Source organism: Echiichthys vipera (genome assembly GCF_963691815.1).
Source record: "Echiichthys vipera genome assembly, chromosome: 16".
Classification (NCBI taxonomy): Eukaryota; Metazoa; Chordata; class Actinopteri; order Perciformes; family Trachinidae; genus Echiichthys; species Echiichthys vipera.
The window spans coordinates 27958356-27980004 of NC_139841.1; the positions used below are offsets into that span (position 1 = coordinate 27958356).

Here is a 21649-nt window from a genome sequence, read left to right on the forward strand (position 1 = left end):
CACCTGATTCACTGTCAACTGTAATTCAGAGTTACTGAGGAGCCTGGACCTGACACATGTGGGTCCCTGGGTCTCCAGGGGTGGACCCTGTGGATCTCAGCCTCATGGACCCGTTCCCCAGGGAGATCAGGGTACAACCGTCTCCTGACCTCAACTGCAGCTGCACCGAGCGAAGGCAGCAGTTCCCAAATGTCAGCCCTTCAACCCGGTGAACCCGTGTCTATGACAGGGTGAATAACTCCACATTGGAAATCGTTTGGTTTCGGCAAGGGGGGGTGGGGTGGCGCCCGGGTCGAGCGTGCAGGGGGGAGGGAGGACGTGAGGTAGATCACAGAGCGCCATCAGAGCCGCTTCATAATTGGGTCAAAAACGCCAGAGTCTCTTGCAGTTCGCTGACTTTGTCGGACGATTTCGGCGCCGGTCCTTAAAAACTGAAGTCCTGATCCTCGTCGTGTCTCCACTTTGACGTTTTTGTCGCCGTCTTTATGTAAAACAACCTTCTTCAGATGTTTGCGTCCTCACGTACGGCCCCGCCGCTCAACGTCTAGATGATTTCAGGTCTGCAGCGTGCGTGTGTGTGTGTGTGTCGGTGTGTGAAAGGGGCTTTAAAGTCCGCAGCCTCTCCAGACAAACACACACATTGAAGCTACAGAACGTAAAACCTCACAAACCCCCGCAGCCGTCCTGCGTTCGGGTCGACGCCCTCAGACGCTGCTCGTTCATTCCTCCTGCAGGAGCTTCGTCAGGTGCGTTCAGGCGTTCCTCTCCGACGGAGGGATGAACTCCAAACCCAGGTGAGCGAATATCTCCTCCTCCGACGCCGCTCTCAGGTACCCGCCCTACAAGAACACAACAAAAAGACGCGCTGTGGGTTTGAGCGAGAGACGAAACGCGGGTGAAACGCGTCGAAAGAGTGGATGAGGACCTGTCTGTTGTCGTAGAGCGCGTGGCTGCTCAGAGACATGGACTTCTCGCGGCCCGCCCAGCGCCGCAGCTCTCTCTCGAACAGCTGCAGAGGGACGTTCGGTCAGTGGATGAGTTATTCGTGATGCCGTGCGTTATCATGTGTGATAGAGGTCACCTTGGATCCGGTCCAGCCCAGCAGAGCGAAAGCAAACTGGCCGACGGGAGAGACCACCAGGTCCACTCTCACAGCTCGCCACGGCTCACGGGCTTCAGCTGCGAGGCCGCCACGCGTGCCCTCGGGTTTCTCCTCCTCTGACAGTTTGAAGATGGAGAAGCACCTCTCGAAGCGGTCCATGTTGGAGGCGGGACGAGCCGGACCGTCCTTAGACTCCAGGTAAGAGTTTCCTGTGGTTTTCTGGTACAACAGGAAACCCTGGAGAGACGGGAGAGCTTCTTTTAAAACTTTTTGTGGTGGTTTTGCATCTTTTTTTAGCCATTTTGCATCTTTTTGTGGTGGTTTTGCATCTATTTTTAGTAATTTTTCATCTTTTTGTGGTGGTTTTGCATCTATTTTTTAGTCATTTTGCATCTTTTTGTGGTGGTTTTGCGTCTATTTTTAGTCATTTTGCATCTTTTTGTGGTGCTTTTGCATCTATTTTTAATCATGTTGTGTGTCTTTGTCGTCCCTTTTTGTCTCTGTGGTCGTTTAGTGTCTATCTTCAGTCATAAAACATCTCTTCATGGCTGTTTTGCATCCCTATAGTCACTTTTCGTCTCTTTTTTCGTCGTTTTTGTTGTTGTTTTTTTCAGCAACTCTTTCTGAGTCAGGCCCTGTGACTTCATGGGCCCCTGGATCTGTGGCTGCTGGGCCCGTTCAGTCATCCATCCATGATTCCTCTGGCGATGGATAAACTTCCATATCACTCTAAAATGTCCCCCAATGTGTTTGTTTTCTGTATTTTTAACCTCAGAGTAACATTTCAGAATAGAAACCTTTGATTCCAGCCAGGAGACGACTTTAGGCATCAGTCCCTCCTCTCTGCCCTCCTCTGGGTGTGTTATCAGGAAGTCCACATCGTGACCCGTCAGCTTCCCTCTGGAGAGAGAGAGAGAGAGAGAGCGAGGGAGAGAGAGGGAGAGGGAGGGAGAGAAAGAGAGGAGAGAGGGAGAGAGAGAGGGGGAGAGAGGGAGAGAGAGAGAGAGAGAGAGAGAGAGAGAGAGGAGCTCACGTTAAAGTCTGAAGTGAATAAACAAGATGAAGGTGCAGTGAAACCATTTAAATGTCTTCATTAAACCTTTCACAGGTATTTTAACGAGCGATTTACCTCCTGAATCCTCCAATCAGAGTAACCGTTGCCCCTGGTAACACGGACACGACGGCTGCCTCCACGATCCCTCCGATGGCGTCCGCCTCGGCCTTAGTGACCGGCTGGTTCAGGTCGTCGTAGTGCTGCAGACCTGAGGGGTGAAGAGGAGTTTCCTTTAGAGAGGAACGAGACAAACGCAGACACACAGAGCCGTGAGGGGAACACGTGCTCGCCTGCTCGTTGAGCTCGGTTGAGCGTTTGTCCTGAATCCTGAAGCTGCTGCAGACTCTGGATCCCGTCTCTGATCCAACGCTCGGCTGTTTTTGATCCCACTCCGAAAATACCCGTGAAAAGCTGAGGTACAAATCAAGATCAGGGTCAGAAATGACGAGAACAACAAGAACAAGAACGCCATGCAATTTATTTTTTAAACGTTTTACATCTTTTTGTGCTGGTTTTGCATCTATTTTTAGTCATTTTGCATCTTTTTGAGGTGGTTTTGCATCTATTTTTAGTCATTTTGCATCTTTTTGTGGTGGTTTTGCATCTATTTTTAGTCATTTTGTATCTTTTTGTGGTGGTTTTGCATCTATTTTTAGTCATTTTGCATCTTTTTGAGGTGGTTTTGCATCTATTTTTAGTCATTTTGCATCTTTTTGTGGTGGTTTTCATCTATTTTTAGTCATTTTGCATCTTTTGTGGTGGTTTTGCATCTATTTTTAGTCATTTTGCATCTTTTTGTGCTGGTTTTGCATCTATTTTTAGTCATTTAGCATCTTTTTGTGGTGGTTTTGCATCTATTTTTAGTCATTTTGCATCTTTTTGGAAAAAAAAGGTTACTAAAGAGACATAACAGAGCATAATAATAATAATAATAATAATAATAGGCATAAAAATGTGAATCACATACTTAAATCTTAATGTTCTAAACTCCAACACACTTTTATAATGAATTTACTGAATTCATTATATTATTTTGTGATTTCTGACCAGAAGAAGTCGACACAGTTGCTGAGATGCGTCTCTTTCAGGTGATTCCATGTTTATTTACATGTTAGCTGATAAAAACCCACCTTCAGTGCTTTAAAGCGCTCTGAGCGCCTCGTACACTCGACTTCACTCGACGCTCCGTTCTCCAAAACGTCCTGAGAGAAAACAGAGAACATTAAAACTTCCCCGAGGGCGAAAAAGGAGATTAAAGAAAAAGAGGTGAAGTTCATTTGCTGCTGACTTTTATGACTCTGCGTGAATGTTCTCCGAGACAGGGGAGCCCTCTGAGCTGCGTCACGCTGGTCACCGGCCCGGGGAGCGCCTTCAGCACGGCGGCGGCCCGTCGGAACGCCACGCCCCGTCCTTCCTCGTCACTGAGCTCAGCGCTTTCAGCGAGCAGCGACAGAGCGTCCTGAGACATTTCACATCAACACACACAAGGTTTTCTTCTGGGACTTATGAGAGACGTGTGTTCGCTCGAGGACTTACGGTGAGGACGGCGTTGTGGTTGTTCAGAGTGGTTCTTCTCTGGCAGGCGTAGACGGGAACAGAGAACGCCACAACCTCCTCCGCTTCGTTCATCTGCTGCTCCTGAATCACACAAAACACACACACGATAACAATGTCACAGTACCAACCATGATATTTGCATCATTTTGCATCTTTTTGTGGTGGTTTTGCATCTATTTTTAGTCATTTTACATCTTTTTGTGGTGGTTTTGCATCTATTTTTAGTCATTTTACATCTTTTTGTGGTGGTTTTGCATCTAATTTTAGTCATTTTGCATCTTTTTGTGGTGGTTTTGCATCTATTTTTAGTCATTTTGCATCTTTTTGTGGTGGTTTTGCATCTATTTTTAGTCATTTTGCATCTTTTTGTGGTGGTTTTGCATCTATTTTTAGTCATTTTGCATCTTTTTGTGGTGGTTTTGCATCTATTTTTAGTTATTTTGCATCTTTTTGTGCTGGTTTTGCATCTATTTTTAGTCATTTTGCATCTTTTTGTGGTGGTTTTGCATCTATTTTTAGTCATTTTGCATCTTTTTGTGGTGGTTTTGCATCTATTTTTAGTTATTTTGCATCTTTTTGTGCTGGTTTTGCATCTATTTTTAGTCATTTTGCATCTTTTTGTGGTGGTTTTGCATCTATTTTTAGTCATTTTACATCTTTTTGTGGTGGTTTTGCATCTATTTTTAGTCATTTTGCATCTTTTTGTGGCGGTTTTGCATCTGTTTTTAGTCATTTTGCATCTTTTTGTGGTGGTTTTGCATCTATTTTCAGTCATTTTGCATCTTTTTGTGGCGGTTTTGCATCTGTTTTTAGTCATTTTGCATCTTTTTGTGCTGGTTTTGCATCTATTTTTAGTCATTTTCTGTCTCTTTGTGGTCATTTTTGGTCATTTTGATGTAATTAATCAGATGCTCTGAAAGGTTTCTAATGAAAATAATTGTTTACTTTAATTCTTAGTCTGATATTTGATGAGACTTGAACTGTACCTGCAGTTTATGTGCCTGCAGTATTTCCACGGGACGTCCCGCCTTCATGCTCGCCGTGAACCAACCGACGTCCAGCAGGTGAGCGGGCGTTCGGCCTCGACCGCCGAGCTGCGAGTCCAACCACGCCCGGACCTCCACACCGGAGTTATTCTCCGAGATCACGTGTGTCACACTTTCACTGCAGGAACGACAAAAAACAACACGTCAGTCAATCAGTTCTTTCATAAATCAGCTGAAACGCATGAGACCAGTGTTTCATTTAAAAGCATTAAACTAAAGAATTGACCTGTTGTTGTTAAAATAACAGTAATAATCTCTTTAACTTAAGATTATTTTCTCCATTCATTTTGGTTTTGTTTGGTTTTAGAAACAGTGAAAATAGTGAGAAATGGCTGAAATGCGTCCAAACTTCATCATTATTGCTGAAAAATTCACTTTAATATTATTATTAAAAGGGAAAAAATGACTAAATAAATCTATTATAATTAAGTGATTATAAATATTTCAGCTGTGCAGCAAAGATTTTTTTAATTTAAAATACAAAACATTATATTTTACAAACTCTATAAATTTTGAGGCGTGAAAATCTTAATTTGAGAAAAAGGAAAACTGTCAAGAAGTCAATATCATCTCATCTTCAGCCTCTGATCCTGGATCAGGTCTCAGGGGCAGCAGCTTTAGCAGGGGACCCCAAACTTCCCTTTCCCGGGCCACATTAACCAGCTCTAACTGGGGGATCCTGAGGCGTTCCCAGGCCAGTGTGGAGATCTAATCTCTCCACCTGGTCCTGGGTCTTCCCCGAGGCCTCCTCCCAGCTGGACGTGCCTGGAACACCTCCCTAGGGAGGCGCCCAGGGTTCATCCTTACCAGATGATCCTGAACCACCTCAACTGGCTCCTTTCAACACAAAGGAGCCAGTTGACAAGATGATCCCTCAGAGATGAAGTGCAGTAGAAGTAAAAAGAGAATATAAAAGCAAAGTTACTGGTTTGATGTTGTTTAAAGTTATTTCCCTTCACAGTAAACTCTTTTACCTGAACACGTCTTCCACCTGAAATCCCTTTTTGCGACCGAGCTGCGACAGAAACGCTCTTCGACTCGCTCCCATTCTCCGCTCCAGCAGGAACAGAACCACCTGAGGAAACGTGGGCGGGACTTTATCTCCATTACACACGGTTCTCCTGGTGCTCCCGGCGCTAACAGAGCTCACGGTGTCTCCAGTGTTCCCAGTGTCTCCAGCCCCTGAGGAGGCGACTCTTCTTCTCTTTAACGGCACCATTCTTCCCTTTGTTGTTAAAGACATAATCCACACAGCTGTTCAGTTAATCTGGGATTGGGGCCGGTTGATGAATTTAATCCAAAATGAGCATCACATTAATGGATATTACAGAAACAGAGGAGAACATCTGTTATAAAATACTCTTTTTTTCTTTTTCTGTCAAAGTTGAAATAAAAGCACTAAAATCTACTTATTAACAGTAATTTTCCTTTTTATTAAAACGTGTCAGACTTTAATTTATTCATTTAGAAAAATTTAACTCAAATTAAACAGAGTTAAGCAACTTTTTCTTAATTAAATTAAATTAAATTCACACATTTACGTTTAAAAAGCAAGTTTATCAAAAATGTTTTTGATATTCAGCATTAAAATGTATTTACAGTTTAATGTTTGTTGCCTCGTTTATTTAAATAATAAATTAAAAGCCTTATTAATGTATTAAAACACCTCTCACACACACACACACACACACACAGACACAAACACACACGCACACGCACACACGCACACACCCACACATACAGACACGCACACACACACACAGACACACACACACACAGACACACACACACCCACACATACAGACACACACACACAGACACACACACAAACACACACAGACAGACACACACACACACACACACAGACACAAACACACACAGACACAAACACACACACACACACACACACAAACACACACACACACACACACACACACACACACACACACACACACACTCACACACACATACCTGCAGAGTCCGTTATTTTGACATTAGCATCTCTTCCGCGTAGCTAGCTAACTTTTAAAAAGCTAATCATCGTAAATAAAAACATAATTAATCATAAAACTATAAATTTTAATCCTAAAAATATAAATTTTTAATCGTAAAAAAATAATTTTAATCATAAAAACATTAATTTTAACCCTAAAAAGGCAGCGCCGTAGTTCCCTTAAAGTATCGGAGTGAAAGTTTCTCTCTGCGGAAAGTTACAGGAAAGAAAACCGCAAAACAAAGCTGCACACTTCCGGTGCTGCTGCGCCTGCGCGTCACCAAAATAGTTCCGACCGGAAACAGTGCGGAGCGCAGAAGTGCCCGTGATGGAAAATAATTAAATATATATTTATGTACAAGATATAAATTTACCGACGATAGTAATAATAATAATAATTATTATAATAATAATAATAATAATAATAATAATAATAATAATAATAATAATAATAATAATATAATAATATTACAAAATAGTGTCTTCGTAACAATAAATAAATAAATTAATAAACTATTAAGTGAATATAAAAATATAACAATAAAAAAATGTCGTAAAAATATTTGTTTTAATAAATAGATTAAATTAAAGTAAAGAAAATTAAAATGAAATAAAATAAAATAAAATAAAACAAAATAAAATACAATGAAATTCAATAAAATAAAAACATAAAATAAAATGAACTGAATAAAATAAAATATAATGATATGAAATGAAATAAAATGAAATAGAATAAAATAAAATAAAATTAAATTAAATTAAATTAAATTAAATTAAATTAAATTAAATTAAATTCAATTAAATTAAATCAAACATTGTCTGTGTGTCATTAGATGAGATCATTAAAGTGAGTAAAGGTTTCCTCCGCTCATGTTGAACACTTTGTTCTCTATCTTTGCTCCTCCCACTCACTCTGATCATATGACCTGCAGCAGATCCACTTCCTCAAACTTCTCACACACACACACACCCCCACACTTACACACACACACACACACACACACACACTCCCCTCAGAGCAGGAAACGAAACCTCTCTCGTGCTCCGGTGTGTGTTACAGCTGCAGTAGAAGAAGCCCGGTGCTGCTGCGGGACTCATGGCAGGTCTGAGGAGCGGATCAGGATCTGGATCAGGATCAGGATCAGGATCAGGATCAGGATCAGGAGGGGGGACCCGTGCGACCGTCACCCTGCTCACCCTGCTGCTCACCTGCAGCCTCAGGTGTGCTGCTGCTGCCGCCGCCGCTGCTGCTGCAGGAGGAGGAAGTGGAGCCAAACCGAGCAACATCATCCTCATCCTCACCGACGACCAGGATGTCCACCTGGGGGGCATGGTGAGTAACTTCCCCCTCCTGGAGAACTCCTCTGTCGGCCTGTGTTGTGACCTGTGACGCCCCCGTGAACACACACCTGTGAGTGTGTTTGGACTCACCTGGCGTCACATTTAGACTCATTTGATCAGACTTTAAGGTGTTTTTATCGCCCTATTATCTGTTTAATGAAGACGCAGCAGTGTAGAAGTGTGTGGTGCAGGGCCGTACGGAGACTTTTTGAGGGGCAGGGGCTCTGACCCCCCCCCCCCCCCCACCACCACCACCCTTGTACAGACTCTGATAACAGTAACAGGAAAATGTCTTTACCCCGGGTTTAGGGAATAATCAGATTATTGTAGTTCCCCTCGTGTGAATGAGAAGGGGTTGAATGGGAAAATGATGGAGTAACTCCTCCTCCGGTACAGCAGGTGGAGCGTTTATCGGATTATTATCGGGTTTCTCGTCTGCGCGTGCTCCCCACTCCGCGGCAGTGGCTATTGACCAGAAATAGAATAAACCAGGAAGTAACTGTGCGGAAACAACAGGAAAAAACAACAACAACAGGAGCTCCACCAACAACCAGCTGCTCTGATTACGGTTTTATTACGGTTCACTTTTGTAAAAATAACAAACGGACGACTTTTGGACAGAATTACGACAGAAACGTCTCTTCTTGGTAGTGATGTTCGTTGCCATGGTGAAGTTCCTACCTCGGTTTAAAGGCAACGCTCTGTTGTTGTTGTTGTTCACATTGTTTCCGGCGCCGTTGCTTCCGCGCCGTTGCTTCCGCGCCGTTGCTTCCGCGCCGTTGCTTCCGCGCCGTTGCTTCCGCGCCGTTGCTTCCGCGCCGTTGCTTCCGCGCCGTTGCTTCCGCGCAGTTGCTTCCGCGCCGTTGCTTCCGCGCCGTTGCTTCCGCGCCGTTGCTTCCGCGCCGTTGCTTCCGCGCCGTTGCTTCCGCGCCGTTGCTTCCGCGCCGTTGCTTCCGCGTCGTTGCTTCCGCGCCGTTGCTTCCGCGCCGTTGTTTCCTGGTTTATTCTATTTTCAAAAGCCACTGCAGTGGAGTGGGGAGCACGCGCAGACGAGAAACCCCATAAATATCCGAGAACGCTCCACCTGCTGCATTCCCTAAACCGAGTAAAGCTGTTTCCGGGTCACTGATGTTCATTTTGGATCATAAAATGCAAATAAACATACATTTATGTCCGTGGGTATGGCAAAGATATTTATTTTTGTTAATTTTTAATGTTATCAGGCCGACATTTACGTCATTACGACATCTATTAGACTTGTATATGTTCATGTGGGACACATCAGAGCCTTTGATCTGCAGAAATACATTTTTATTTGACTGAATTATCTTTTTGGCACCGTGACGGAAGTGACAGAGCTTTTCTTTTGCTTTATTATCGTGTTTGCGTGGATAATCTTTAACCAGGTGCCTGACAACAGTAACCATAACAACCAGAACAATACTGCAGCTATTAAATTATACACTTTCACAATACGATGTTTTTAACAAAAATATATATTCTCTTATCTTTGCTTCTTCATATTAAATAATGATTATTTCTGAGGTTTAAACTCCCAAACACTGCACAACAACAGAACACATATATCTATATTTAAATAACAAAAGCAATAATTTAATTACAAACAAAGAAACTGAGGCTTTGCCTGCGTTCCTACAGTAGTTTTTTTAGAGAATATCAGCATATTTATATTTTCAGGGGCTGAGATCTCTGCACATTAACAAATGAGTGTGTTCACAGGGACATGAAAATCCAGTTTATGAGGTTTATGATCATATTCAGGATGTGGTGTTTGCACGAGCACAGAGGACTCAGGTTATTCATGTTCCCCGAACACATGATGAATTTAATTCTGTTTGCAGAATCGAACCAGCGTCAGGAAGATATGAAACATTTACCAAAACGTAACAACTGTACGGCTGATTTCTTCTCCGCTCCTCTACAGCTGTCTCTGTTCACCTGCACACACACACACACACACACACACACACACACACACACACACACACACACACACACACACACACACACACACACACACACACACACACACACACACACACACACACACACACACACACACATACACACACACACACACACACACACACACACACACACACACACACACACACACACACACACACACACAGATGAGCCTCTGCAGCGTACTGAGGCATTCCTGAAATGAGCTACGTAATAACTTGCTCCGCAGCGCTGCCAGCCTGTGTCACACTCAGCGTGTAGGACAGGAAATCAGTGGATGAAGATGCAAAACTTCTTTTACTTCCAAAAGATAAAAACTGAGTTAGAACCTCAGATAAACCAGACCGGAGCGTCCTGGTGCAGCCGCCGCCATCTTTGCACTGCTGTCTAATGACACGAGTGACGGAGAACGTCAACAAACAAAGTCAAAAGCAGACAGCAGCCCTTAAAGAAATCTACTTTAAAGAGTTTATTTGTGTTATTCTTCTGTTGTGGTGTTTGACATTTATTCTCTTTATGTATTTGTTCATGTTTAACAAACAGTGATAGCAGTTACATCACATCCATAACAACAAAATAAACCGTAATAATGTGGGAACCAGGACTTTAGAATAGCATCGTGACATCTCTACGGGTGTGGACACAAAGTAAAACGTGACTTAAATTACAGTTGTATGCACTTTGTAACCAGTGTTGGGGCCGACGTGCCACAAAGTAACATTAACTAACTTTGTTTTTCATTCGTGGAGCGTTTGTTCTGACGTTTGTCTTCTGCTGCAGACGCCGATGAAGAAGACCAAAGCCTTGATCGGAGACGCCGGAGCGACATTCGTCAACGCTGTGAGTACATTTACTGAAGCACAGTTTAATTATTACAATAAATATACTGTAGTTTTTACTCCACTGTAGGTGTTTGACAGCTTTAAGTTACGCTTCCTGTTTAGGCCACGGGACGAGGGGAGGGACGGTCAAATGTAACCGGGGACAAGGAAACGTATTCGTGGGACATTTTAAGCTAAATTCTATCAAACTTTCTGTTTAACCTTCAAATCTAAATGATGGTTTATTGTTAAGAGTTCATTTAAAGGAGTTAAACGATAGAATAACTTTGAGTGTGTGACACTATTGTGCTGGGAACTCTTCACCCGTGTGCTTATTCCGGTAAGAGAATACGAGGGACACCGTCGGCGTTTCACTTATTTTATATAAAGACAAACCTTTTTAGCCGCGAGCTGCGTAAACACATGTAAACACGCTCACTGTCAGGACCCCAACAACAACATAGCTGTCCCATATACAGCCTGACCCGATTAAAAGATGCCTGAGTAAATATTCAAACACTTAAATTAGATTATATTCAACAAATGAACATCATATTAACCTGTATTTGCATTCTCTTAAGGGAACTTAGAACATAAACTAAAGTCTAACGTCTTATCTTTGTAACCAAACATCGTTGTTGCTGCTTTGTTGTGTGTGTAGGGACTCTTCTCATGCTGCTGCAGAGGTTTGCTGTTATTTTCAGCAGCATTAGTGGTTAAAAATAGATTAAAGATGCAAAACCACCACAAAAAGATGCAAAACCACCACAAAAAGATACAAAACCACCACAAAAAGATTCAAAACCACCACAAAAAGATACAAAACCACCACAAAAAGATGCAAAACCACCACAAAAAGATACAAAACCACCACAAAAAGATGCAAAACCACCACAAAAAGATGCAAAACCACCACAAAAAGATGCAAAACCACCACAAAAAGATGCAAAACCACCACAAAAAGATACAAAACCACCACAAAAAGATGCAAAACCACCACAAAAAGACTCAAAACCACCACAAAAAGATGCAAAACCACCACAAAAAGATGCAAAACCACCACAAAAAGATACAAAACCACCACAAAAAGACTCAAACGCACCAGTGTCTGACGTCTGCTTGTGTCTGATTTCACGTGTTTCCAAATGTTGAAACTGAACATGAGTTACACATCCTCCTCCTCTCCACTGTCACGCTGCTCTTTCTTCATCTCCTCTTCTTCCTCTCTCGCTGCTCTTGCTTCCTCCTTCTTCTTCTTCTCCTTCTTCCTTGCGTGCAGTTCACAGTGACGCCGCTGTGCTGCCCCAGCCGGAGCAGCATCTTGACGGGTCAGTACCCCCACAACCACGAGGTGAGGAACAACTCGCTGTCCGGGAACTGCTCCAGCCCTCTGTGGCAGAAGGGCCCCGAGTCCACGGCGTTCCCCTTCCACCTCAACAAGCACGACTACCAGACGTTCTTCGCCGGCAAATACCTCAACCAGGTTTGAACGCGCGCACTTAATAAAGTATGAAAGTGTCCACGTACGAGACAACGGGTCTAAAATCAGTGGAATGTATAAAAAACAGACGTAGCGTCTCCGTCGAGGTCCGTTCTCTCAACCTGATCCAATCGTCCTCGCCTACAGGAGTCTCCATCTTGTCAGACTTTGACTCCTCCTCATTTCCAACAACCAAAAAAGGGCATGTATGTGACGTTGGGGGGAGGGGCGTACGTCCATCTGGCTGACGTTGACCTCCGAGGAGAAGTGAGGGCCAGAGGCTAGCTGTCACTCAAGAGGCCACGCCCCTAACTATTCATACACTTTAACCTCCAATAAAATAAAAACTAGCCCCTCCCCCTCAGCGTTGTCATGGAGACCTGATCTAAACACACAGACTAGAATGTTCTTTTGTCCTTAAACAGGTTTAATGATGCTGTGTAAACAGCCTGTTTAACATGGGGCTCAATGAGAAACTGCTCTGTTATGAAACCTGCCCCTAGTGGACACTCAGAGAACTGGAACTGATTGGATCAGACAGGAAGCCGTGGGCGGGGCTTGGTTGAAAGCAGTACTTGTTGTTGTTGAGGACTTTACACACCAGTTCGACTGAGCTTCTGTGAAGTGTTTTATGTCGTTTCCTTCCAGTGAAATGCAGTGAGAGTGTGTGCGTGCGTCAGGCTTTTATTGTGAAAGGTACGAAGGGAAGGAGCTTGGATCTGTCTTCTTTTGTCGCGGGTAAATGAGGATTAAAGTTTGTTTAAAATCAAATAAAGCTGTTTGAAGTGAGGCTGCGGACCCTGAAGAGAAAAAGAGTTCATATCTGTGTTTGTTTTAGGACTTCCTGTTTATTATTATCAGAATAAATATAAAATAATAACAAGGTAGAAGCTGTCAGAGATGCAGGACGCAGGGGGGAACGTGTTTCTGTCTGCAGAGGAAAATCCGTTTCCACCACACACACTTTCTCATCTCCCCGTTGTTGTGTTCTGTCATCAGTACGGGAAGAAAGAGGCAGGAGACGTGGGTCATGTTCCACCGGGCTGGGACCAGTGGCACGCACTGGTGAGTGTCTCTCACACAGAAACCACTGTTGTATTACCAAGAGTTTCACACTTACATGTATGTGTATATGTGTGTGTTACAGGTGGGGAACTCCCTTTACTACAACTACACGCTCTCCGTCAACGGCAAAGAAGAGAAGCACGGCGACAGCTATGAGAAGGACTACCTCACGGACCTCATAGTGAGTAGACGACCACGCACGGAGCCTGTGATCAGCAGTGATTCATGCCTCTGTAGAGGCGTTTATGGGAGGATTTATGGGGGGAAATACGAGCGTTCACCTGCAAACATGTCGAGTAAGTCTTCTCCGCCTGCCAGTCACGAGCGTGAGAGGTTAATCATCAACAGCTGGAGGAGAACAGGCTTAAAATGACTCTTTGGTTTACTGTCACTGTTGAAGGGCAGGGGCGAAAGGGAAGAAAGGGCACATACAGCGCGTCCTCACCACTGAAGAGGGCACTTTAGCACATGTTTAGGCTCCTAGAGGACACTTTAGCACACGTTTAGGCTCCTAGAGGACACTTTAGCACATGTTTAGGCGCCTAGAGGACACTTGAGTACACGTTTTGGCTTCTAGAGGACACTTTAGCACACTTTTAGGTTCCACAAGGGCAATTTAGCACATGTGTTGGCTCCTAGAGGACACTTTAGCACACGTTTTAGCTCCTAAAGGGCACTTTAGCACACGTTTAGGCTCCTAGAGGGCAATTTAGCACACGTTTTGGCTCCTAGAGGACACTTTAGCACACGTTTATGCTCCTAGAGGACACTTTAACACAGGTTTAGGCTCCTAGAGGGCACTTTAACACATGTTTTGGCTCCTAGAGGACACTTTAGCACAGGTTTTGGCTCCTAGAGGACACTTTAACACATGTTTTGGCTCCTAGAGGACACTTTAACACAGGTTTTGGCTCCTAGAGGACACTTTAGCACACGTTTTTGCTCCTAGAGAGCACTTTTATTATATGTTTTGGCTCCTAGAGGACACTTTAGCACACGTTTAGGTTCCTAGAGGGCACTTTAGCACACGTTTATGCTCCTAGAGGACACTTTAACACACGTTTTTGCTCCTAGAGGACACTTTAGCACACGTTTTGGCTCCTAGAGGGCACTTTAACACACATTTTGGCTCCTAGAGGGCACTTTAGCACACGTCTTGGCTCCTAGAGGACACTTTAACACACATTTTGGCTCCTAGAGGGCACTTTAGCACACATTATGGCTCCTAGAGGACACTTTAGCACACGTTTTTCAAAAATTGGGCCACCAGGGGGGGCAACCACGTTATGGCAGCTGAACTTTCTCTTTCTGCAGAAACGTTGGAGATATGGAAAGCAGAAAAATGAAAACCAAACATGTAGTAAAGCAGATAATCCAAGTTTCGTTTCTTCGACAGTTGAGTTAATTAGTAATGTGAGCGTTGGAAGGACTGATGCAGCAGAGTGTGTGGGAGCATCACTCACATCTGACAGCATGTGTTCAGCAGCATGTGACCAGCTGCTGTCACTCTGCTCCCTGTGGTGACTGTGACTCACGGATGCAGCTGCCTGTCTCCGTTTGTTTCCTCTTATCTGAGCACAAAAAGTCACAGTTGCTGCGTCCGTCTTTGTCGTCCCATCTGTGTTTTTAATCAAATGTGACGCTCTTGCAGCAGGACTGTACCTCTGACTGCGTCTCTGCCTCTTCTCCCTCCGTGCAGACGAACCGCTCCCTCAGCTTCCTGGAGCAGAGGAGCCCCCAGCACCCCTTCTTCCTGATGCTGGCTCCCCCGGCGCCTCACTCGCCCTGGACGGCCGCCCCGCAGTACCAGAAGGAGTTCAGCGACGTCAAAGCCCCTCGAGACGGGAGCTTTGACAAACCGGGGAAGGTGCGTCCGAGTTCACGTCAAAACATTACTGAATACTGCCGCGCTGACTTAAGAACCCCTCATCTGATCGACTTCACACTGGAGCGCCAGCAGGACCCTCCTGCGATGAAGCACGAGGGTCCTGCTTCATCGTTCGATCACACGATCATTATTGTTTTAAATCTATTTGTCTGTGTTTCAGGACAAACACTGGCTGCTGCGTCAGCCCGTCAACCCCATGCCCGACAGCTCCCTCAGCTTCCTGGACGATGCGTACAGGAAAAGGTACGACCGAGCATCACGTATCTGCGGTTCGATACCAAAATTCATTTTTTTAACGTAAAACGATACTTGAGGTGATTTAGAAACGGTGTCAGCAGAGTGTGATTTTTGTTTTATATTTGTTTTTTTGTATTTTTATTTCCTGAATTGTTTGTTATTTTAATGCACTTTAAATATAACGTTTAATAATAATGTTGAATATTGTAAAATAAAGTTATTAGGAAGAGTTGTTTTTGCACAATCCGCGCAGAAGAAAAGATTTATTTTCATTCCAGTTCGAAAAGTACCGCAAAAGTCAGGAAACGTAAATATGAAATAGAGTTTAAAACATATTTTTCACAGTGTTTAAGACAAACACTCCCACTGTGCCTCTGTACCGTGCCTGAGCACGTGTCACGGCTAAAGTCTGGTTCCTTTGACCAGTGTGAGTGCAACCGTACCACGTCTAGGAGCGGCACGCTTGCCGTCCACGGCCCGTTTGGGAGAGGTGGGCTTTAGTAAAGCAAGTTTGCACGTGTACGAGCACGAGCGTGCACACGTGTACGAGCACGAGGCCTACGGCGGTTCTGAGGTCATTTCCTGTGCGCCTGTTGGGACATAGAAAAAAGAAGGAGGGACCATGCGCGGACATTTCAAACAATGGCGGTGAAAGGTTCACGTTGGTGTGATGCGGAGGTGGAGTGTTTACTGCAGATTTGGTCGATGAAAAGATTCAAAAACAGTCGACAAGACGCACAAAAACTCCGAGGTCTACGGAAAGATCTGGAAACAAAGCCACGCATCGCCATGACGTCATCAATGCGTGTGACGTGTTACGGCGTGATGACGTATAGGCAGCAAGAAGCATTCTCCGAGGCCCAGGTAGTGTGAGTACAAACGGGCCTGGAGGGGGGGGACAAGGACCCTAAAGCACGGGGCACGGGACGGAGGCACAGTGGGAGAAAATGTTGCTGAAGAGACTTTGTAAAAGAATAAAGGGTAAAACGTTACGGGGTGACGTGTGCTGCAGGTGGCGGACTCTGTCCTCTGTGGACGACATGGTGGAGGCTCTGATCAGCAAACTGGACGACATCAAGGAGCTGAACGACACCTACGTCTTCTTCATGTCCGACAACGGCTACCACACAGGTGTGTGTGTGCCTGTCTGTGTGTGCGTGTGTGTGTGTGTGTGTGTGTGTATGCGTGTGTGTGTCGTCGTAGTATTTTCAGACTTCCTGCCTCGCGGTAACCCCCTCTCTTCACCGTCCTCAGGTCAGTTCTCTCTGCCCATCGATAAGAGGCAGCTCTACGAATTCGACATCAGGGTCCCGCTCATGGTCCGAGGTCCCGGCATCAAACCGAACCAGACACTGCAGGTCTCTCACACACACACACACACACACACACACACGTTTTCCCTGTCATCTGTCCGTCCTGAGTTTAATCTTCTTTTGCGATGTCCTCCCTCAGGCCCCAGTGTTGAACATCGACCTGGCTCCCACCATCCTGGACATATCTGGAGTCAACCTGTCGTCTGTGAACGTGGACGGACAGTCCTTCCTCTCTCTGATGGTCCGCTGCGTCTTTAAAGGTTTTTAAGCTATTTATTTAAAGATCTCAGTGTTAAAAACGTAAACTTCTCTGTCCGTCAGGCTCCGTCGCTGCGTAATGGCACCGCACGGCCGTTTTTCCTGGTCGAATACACGGGAGAGGGGCATCCGACCACAGATCCTTCCTGTCCCAAACTGGGCCCTGGACTCTCCGTGAGTATCTGCATCATTACGTTTAACGCGTTTCTTCAAACCAAATACAACGACGGTGATTTTGAGCCGCAGCACAAACGCAAAACACTTCTTCGTTTCTTCTTCAGCAATGTTTCCCGGACTGCGTGTGCGAGGACGCCTACAACAACACCTACGCCTGCGTCAGGACTCTGGACAAAGAGCAAGACCTGCAGTACTGCGAGTTTGCAGACAGCGAGGTACAGCGCACATTTACTCACGTACACACAGTTTTTCCATTTTCTGCTGCTTTAGATGACTTCTCCTCTACGTCTCAGAGGTGAATATCCTACTTTTTACTGCTCCACATTTAACCACAAGCTTTAGGGCGCACTCACACTGTCCATCCGTCCCGTGCCCAAACAGGTTTTACGGGTAAAGTCTGGTTCCTTTGACCAGTGTGAGTGCAACCGTACCACACCTAGCTGAGGCCAGATTGACGGCCACGGCCCGTTTGGGAGAGGTGGGCTTTAGTAAAGCACGTTTGCACATGTACGAGCACGAGCGTGCGCACGTGTACGAGCACGAGGCCGAGGTCATTTCCTGTGCGCCTGTTGGGACGTAGAGAAAAGAAGGAGGGACCATGCGCGGACATTTCAAACAATGGCGGTGAAAGGTTCACGTTGGTGTGATGCGGAGGTGGAGTGTTTACTGCAGATTTGGTCGATGAAAAGATTCAAAAACAGTCGACAAGACGCACAAAAACTCCGAGGTCTACGGAAAGATCTGGAAACAAAGCCACGCATCGCCATGACGTCATCAATGCGTGTGACGTGTTACGGCGTGATGACGTATAGGCAGCAAGGAGCATTCTCCGAGGCCAAGGTAGCGTGAGTACAAACGGGCCTGGAGGGGGGGACAAGGACCCTAAAGCACGGGGCACGGGACAGAGGAACAGTGGGAGGGCGCCCGTAGTTATTACGTTTTCTGATGAACTGAAGGATGAAATGTTCCTTTACGTGTTGAGTAAATTCTCCTCCTGAAGATGAATAAAGTGTTTAAAAAGCTTCTTGGATCAGGTGCAAAATGCATCGTCCCAAAGCTGAAAACATGACGTTTGTAGAGAGACGTGGTTCTCTCAGGACGCCACGCTGCAAACACACGATGATCTCATAGAATATGACGCAGGTTAAACTCCCAACAGGACGTAAAGGAGTTCAAACGAGCTCAGCATGAAACATCTACAGCAGGAAAATGACACAAACACATTAAAGCAGCAGGAAGATTCATCCACAAACATCAGATGCAGGACTTTTACTTGTAGAGGAGTATTTTCACACTGTTATTAGTACTTTTACTACTTCTGCTGAGTCTGTTCTTCTTCTTTGTGTCCTCAGTCGTTCGTAGAAGTGTACAACCTGACGTCGGACCCCCACCAGCTGGAGAACATCGTGAAGAAGGTTGATCCGGCCGTCCTGCAGGCGATGAACCAGCGGCTCATAAAGCTCCAGTCCTGTCAGGGCGACAGCTGCCGCGACATCAAGTAAAGAGGAGGCGACGTGCCAAACACAGACTGCCTCGTTCTGTCGGGGGACGGTGGGGGTTGGTTTATCTGACCGTGGCTCGACCTTCTTCATCACCACGTTTCCCTTTTTGACTCAATCCGGTCTTTAAGTCTGACGTAACACCCTTTCAAAATACTATTTCCGGGCCTGAACGTGTGAATCACTCCTCTCTCAGATGGTCAGCTGCTTCTTTAAAGGTTTTTTTAGTTTTTAAATCATTTTAAAAGCATAAACTTACGCTCCGTCGTTGCGTAACGGCACTGCGCGACCTTTTTTCCTCGTCAAATACACAACAACAAATGGTCGAATAGTTAGCTAATAGTGGATTAACCAACAGCTGAAGTAGTTAGCTAAAAACAATTAAATGGTCGAATAGTTAGCTAATAGTGGATTAACCAACAGCTAAAATAGTTAGCTAAAAACAATGGCAGAGGTTAAACCAACATTTGAACTAGTTAGCTAAAAGTACCGGATTAGCGGTTGAAGTAGTTGGCTTAAAGTAATGGATAAACCTTTGAAACGCTAACTATTTAGCTAAAAGTAATTGATAAACCTTTGAAGCGCTAACTATTTAGCTAAAAGTAATGGGTAAACCTTTGAAACGCTAACTATTTAGCTAAAGGTAATGGGTAAACCTTTGAAATGCTAACTATTTAGCTAAAGGTAATGGATAAACCTTTGAAATGCTAACTATTTAGCTAAAAGTAATGGGTAAACCTTTGAAACGCTAACTATTTAGCTAAAAGTAATACCATAGTAAACCTTGGAACTGTTGTACCATTGTAAAAAGACGAGGCTTGGACCCTGAAGTAGCACTTTGAACGGGCGTTTACGTCACGACTCAAAGACCGGATCGGAAAAGCTCAGGTAAGAATAATAAAAAGGCTGAATTCTGATTGGCGGCTTCAGTTTCAGGGTCCTGGTGTTGTGCTTGCTGGCTCACTGTCACGCTGTCGCGGACGCTGGAATAGAACGGAGCCATGTCGTAAAAGGACGCCTTTGACATTTTTGGTTGAAATCACGCTTATTTGCCTTCTCACGATACGATACATGTGCAGATACAGCCAGCAGCTAGTTAGCTTAGCTTAGCACAAAGGCTGTAAACGGGGGGGGAAACTGCTAGCCTGGCTCTGTGCAACGCTAACAAAATGGGATTGCGTTAGATTCTCTCATTGTAAGAATTCTGTCGTAAGTGCAAATACACGATAAATACAACGTTATTCACACGTTTGTTTAATTCGCTCAAACACTGAAGTGTAAAAACGACACATCGGTGTTTTACGGGGGACTATTTCTTGGTCGGTACAAAAGAAATAGTCCCTCTAGTACTTTTTACGCACACGCGTCCAGAAATCAAATAAGCACATTTCCCAAAAATGTCAAACTGTTCCTTTACGATTTCAAACGCTCGTGCTTTTCTAATGAGTCAAAACGTCTGCTGTGAACTTTCTCTGAGCTGTGCTCGTGTATCGTGTATCGTATCGTGCAGATCGACCTTCGGTGCACGCCGTAACGTGTCCGACGGCGAGCTTTAATAACTACGTTGGATACAAACTGCGTTCTTGATTTTACGCTCGTGAGGGAAACATTTATTTGTGTGTGTCTCCTGGATTACGTTTGGTTTTAACCGTATTTTAAAACGACTCCTAATCGAGGCCGAGGAGGTCGTTCACCCACGTTCACCGCTGTTTGTGTCCTTTGCGAAACTCAGTGTTGTTATTTAACAAGTGAACTTATCGTGTTTTGTTATGTAACAACTGCTAACCGAGCGGTTTTGAAGCGATTCACAGCGTTAAAAAAAAAAACGGCGCCGTAATCCAGGTGGAAAACGTTTCCCACACGTTACTGAGAGTCCAGTGAAGCTGAATGGGACCATTCTTTGAAAACAGGGTTGAAACTGCACTTTTTACTTACTTCTGTTTGTTTTTTTTTTGTTTTTTTACGATGTTCAGACTTCGAAACGCCATCTAAACACTCTTGTTCTTAAACGATAGAGGACCAAAGGTTTGCTGATGTCCGTAAAAACCAATCATCTCTGAGGGAAGACGTTCGGGGAAACACGCTTCTTCGCGTTCTTGCAGAGAATTAGTTGAGGAGATTGATTTGTCCGTTCTGTGTAAAGCAATCAACAGCGGCTGGTTTGCTTAGATTAGCTTAGCTTAACTTAGCTTAACCGCTAACCTGGTGCAGTCCATCGGTTACAAAATCCCCCTCATCTCATCTCATCTCATCTTCAGCCTCTGATCCTGGATCAGGTCTCAGGGGCAGCAGCTTTAGCAGGGGACCCCAAACTTCCCTTTCCCGGGCCACATTAACCAGCTCTAACTGGGGGATCCTGAGGCGTTCCCAGGCCAGTGTGGAGATCTAATCCCCGTCAGCAGCTTTAAAACTCACTTATTAACACTTTAAATCTTGTTTGTTTGGTTCAGTGATTCCCAACCGAGGTTCTTCTGCTGTGGGAAAGGTTGTGGAGCAGCTCTGCTAAATTAAAAAAATTGAAATTAGGATTATTATCAGCCACCTGAACTCTACATGTTGCAGTTGTGTAAGCCTAAAGCTGCTCCCTGCAACTACCGACCTTCAAGAGCGTTCACCAAAAAAGTACCACGCCTACGTACCCCGCACAACCTTTTTGTGTGAAAACTAGCTGGTTAGCGCGCTAGTGGCCTACATACATTTTATGTCATGAGTCAATGGTAAAAACAGATATCCAAAAAGCAATGATTAAACAGTTGAAATAGTTAGCTAGAAGTAGCGGATTAGCAGTTGAAATAGTTAGCTTAAAGTAATGGATAAAAAGTAAATATTTAA

The 21649-nt window shown here is 44.6% G+C and overlaps 2 protein-coding genes across 6 annotated transcripts in view; one reads left to right on the forward strand and one right to left on the reverse strand.

Moving 5' to 3' along the window:
• Positions 1-6968, reverse strand: part of polm (polymerase (DNA directed), mu) — a 109190-nt gene extending 102222 nt beyond the window's left edge. For 2 of the 5 annotated variants that reach the window (XR_014593552.1, XR_014593553.1), the window contains exons 1-12: positions 6731-6968; positions 5734-5984; positions 4700-4877; positions 3693-3794; positions 3445-3615; positions 3287-3358; positions 2447-2567; positions 2232-2364; positions 1900-2002; positions 1082-1339; positions 926-1009; positions 672-839 (exon numbers count right to left, since the gene is read on the reverse strand). Coding sequence is in view for 2 of the 5 variants with exons in the window: in XM_083929860.1 (XP_083785986.1) it covers positions 753-839; positions 926-1009; positions 1082-1339; positions 1900-2002; positions 2232-2364; positions 2447-2567; positions 3287-3358; positions 3445-3615; positions 3693-3794; positions 4700-4877; positions 5734-5978 (1554 nt within the window). In the remaining 3 variants the exon portion in view is untranslated. Of the gene's footprint in view, positions 1-112; positions 840-925; positions 1010-1081; positions 1340-1899; positions 2003-2231; positions 2365-2446; positions 2568-3286; positions 3359-3444; positions 3616-3692; positions 3795-4699; positions 4878-5733; positions 5985-6730 lie in introns of those variants that run through there. The other 3 variants (XR_014593554.1, XM_083929861.1, XM_083929860.1) reach the window with 3 other exon arrangements.
• Positions 6969-7722: 754 nt separating this feature from the next.
• Positions 7723-18820, forward strand: gnsb (glucosamine (N-acetyl)-6-sulfatase (Sanfilippo disease IIID), b; the record flags this gene model as incomplete). Its single annotated transcript, XM_083929309.1, has 13 exons — positions 7723-8085; positions 10860-10919; positions 12180-12383; positions 13380-13445; positions 13528-13626; positions 15145-15312; positions 15494-15576; positions 16583-16701; positions 16825-16928; positions 17023-17124; positions 17205-17315; positions 17423-17533; positions 18671-18820. Exons 1-13 carry the CDS (start codon positions 7849-7851, stop codon positions 18818-18820), a joined length of 1614 nt encoding a protein of 537 aa, XP_083785435.1. The 5' UTR covers positions 7723-7848.
• Between the last annotated feature and the right edge of the window lie 2829 nt (positions 18821-21649).